The 2,203-nt window shown below is 50.2% G+C and overlaps 1 protein-coding gene across 25 annotated transcripts in view; it reads right to left on the bottom strand.

Moving 5' to 3' along the window:
* Positions 1 to 229: 229 nt before the first annotated feature.
* Positions 230 to 2,203, bottom strand: part of LOC127929181 (50 kDa spicule matrix protein-like) — a 3,297-nt gene continuing 1,323 nt past the window's right edge. For 15 of the 25 annotated variants that reach the window (XR_008133705.1, XR_008133707.1, XR_008133708.1 and 12 more), the window contains one exon: positions 230 to 1,971. Coding sequence is in view for 19 of the 25 variants with exons in the window: in XM_052517021.1 (XP_052372981.1) it covers positions 1,511 to 1,971 (461 nt within the window). In the remaining 6 variants the exon portion in view is untranslated. Of the gene's footprint in view, positions 1,972 to 2,069; positions 2,131 to 2,203 lie in introns of all 25 variants that reach the window. The other 10 variants (XM_052517015.1, XM_052517024.1, XM_052517016.1 and 7 more) reach the window with 1 other exon arrangement.

Genomic DNA, 2,203 nt, shown 5'->3' with positions numbered 1-2,203 from the left:
TGTGTGTGTGTGTGTGTGTGTGTGTGTGTGTGTGTGTGTGTGTGTGTGTGTGTGTGTGTGTGTGTGTGTGTGTGTGTGTGTGTGTGTGTGTTGCAGGGTAATGAGACATTGGCGTTGATTCCGATGAGAATTTATAGTGACAAGAGATTTTCCTCGTGACAGAGATTCTGTCCTTCACTCTCACCTCCCTCACCATCCATCTCTGTCTATCACTTTCTGTCTTTTACCCTTCAGTCTCTCACTTGCTCCTTCCTTCCCCGCCCTCCTCTCCCTCTTCCTCCCTCCCCCTCTCTCGCCCTCCCTCCCTTCCTCTCTCCTCCTTCATCTTCCTCTCAACATATTCTAGGCTGCTAGTCCTGAAGCACAGTCTGATCACACAGTGGATTGACTGTTGCAACACACACAAACCCACACCCGCACAAAAACATACTCACTCACACACCAAAAACACTCACAAACTTTTACAGATGCACTATCGAGAGCATCCTGTCGGGCTGTATCACCGCCTGGTACGGCAACTGCTCCGGCCACAACCGTAAGGCTCTCCAGAGGCTAGTGAGGTCTGCACAACGCATCACCGGGGGCAAACTACCTGCCCTCCAGAACACCTACACCACCCGATGTCACAGGAAGGTCATAAAGATCATGAAGGACAACGACCACCCGAGCCACTGCCTGTTCATCCCGCTATCATCCAGAAGGCGAGGTCAGTACAGGTGCATCAAAGCTGGGACCGAGAGACTGAAAAACAGCTTCTATCTCAAGCCCATCAGACTGTTAAACAGCCACCACTAACACTGAGTGGCTGCTGCCAACACACTGACTCAAATCTCTGTCTCCAAGCCATCAGACTGTTAAACAGCCACCACTAACACTGAGTGGCTGCTGCCAACACACTGACTCAAATCTCTGTCTCCAAGCCATCAGACTGTTAAACAGCCACCACTAACACTGAGTGGCTGCTGCCAACACACTGACTCAAATCTCTGTCTCCAAGCCATCAGACTGTTAAACAGCCACCACTAACACTGAGTGGCTGCTGCCAACACACTGACTCAACTCTCTGTCTCCAAGCCATCAGACTGTTAAACAGCCACCACTAACACTGAGCGGCTGCTGCCAACACACTGACTCAAATCTCTAACCACTTAATAATGGGAAAATGGATGTAATAAATGTATCACTAGTCACTTTATATAATGTTTACATAACCTACATTATTCATCTCATATGTATATACTGTTCTATACCATCTACTGCATCTTGCCTCTGCCGTTCAGCCATCACTCATCCATATATTTATATGTACATATTCTCATTCACCCCTTTACACTTGTGTGTATAAAGGTAGTAGTTGTGAAATTGTTAGATTACTTGTTAGATATTACTGCACGGTCGTAACTAGAAGCACAAGCATTTCACTACACACACATTAACATCTGCTAATCATGTCTATGTGACCAATACAATTTGATTTGATTTGATTTGCTTTGATTTGACACAGACACACTCACTCACACACAAACCCACACGCACACACTTTCAAACACTGTAACAAACATATATTTCGAGTGCTTCCACATTCCATAAAGTCAACTCCCTCTTTCTCTCTGTCTCTGAGTGTTTGTTCATTCTCTGTAGCTGTGGTGCGTTGTGTTCTGCTGACCTCTCTCCTCCTGCTCCACTGTCTCTCCCTGTATCCCTGGAGACGTCTCCCCAGCGCTGACCTCTCTCCTCCTGCTCCACTGTCTCTCCCTGTATCCCTGGAGACGTCTCCCCAGCGCTGACCTCTCTCCTCCTGCTCCACTGTCTCTCCCTGTATCCCTGGAGACGTCTCCCCAGCGCTGACCTCTCTCCTCCTGCTCCACTGTCTCTCCCTGTATCCCTGGAGACGTCTCCCCAGCGCTGACCTCTCTCCTCCTGCTCCACTGTCTCTCCCTGTATCCCTGGAGACGTCTCCCCAGCGCTGACCTCTCTCCTCCTGCTCCACTGTCTCTCCCTTCATCCCTGGAGACGTCTCCCCATCGCTGACCTCTCTCCTCCTGCTCCACTGTCTCCCCAGCGCTGACCTCTCTCCTCCTGCTCCACTGTCTCTCCCTGTATCCCTGGAGACGTCTCCCCAGCGCTGACCTCTCTCCTCCTGCTCCACTGTCTCTCCCTTCATCCCTGGAGACGTCTCCCCAGCGCTGACCTCTCTCCTCCT

Source organism: Oncorhynchus keta, unplaced genomic scaffold, assembly GCF_023373465.1.
Source record: "Oncorhynchus keta strain PuntledgeMale-10-30-2019 unplaced genomic scaffold, Oket_V2 Un_scaffold_5491_pilon_pilon, whole genome shotgun sequence".
NCBI classification, from domain to species: domain Eukaryota; kingdom Metazoa; phylum Chordata; class Actinopteri; order Salmoniformes; family Salmonidae; genus Oncorhynchus; species Oncorhynchus keta.
This window is presented reverse-complemented; position numbering and strand designations above follow the sequence as displayed.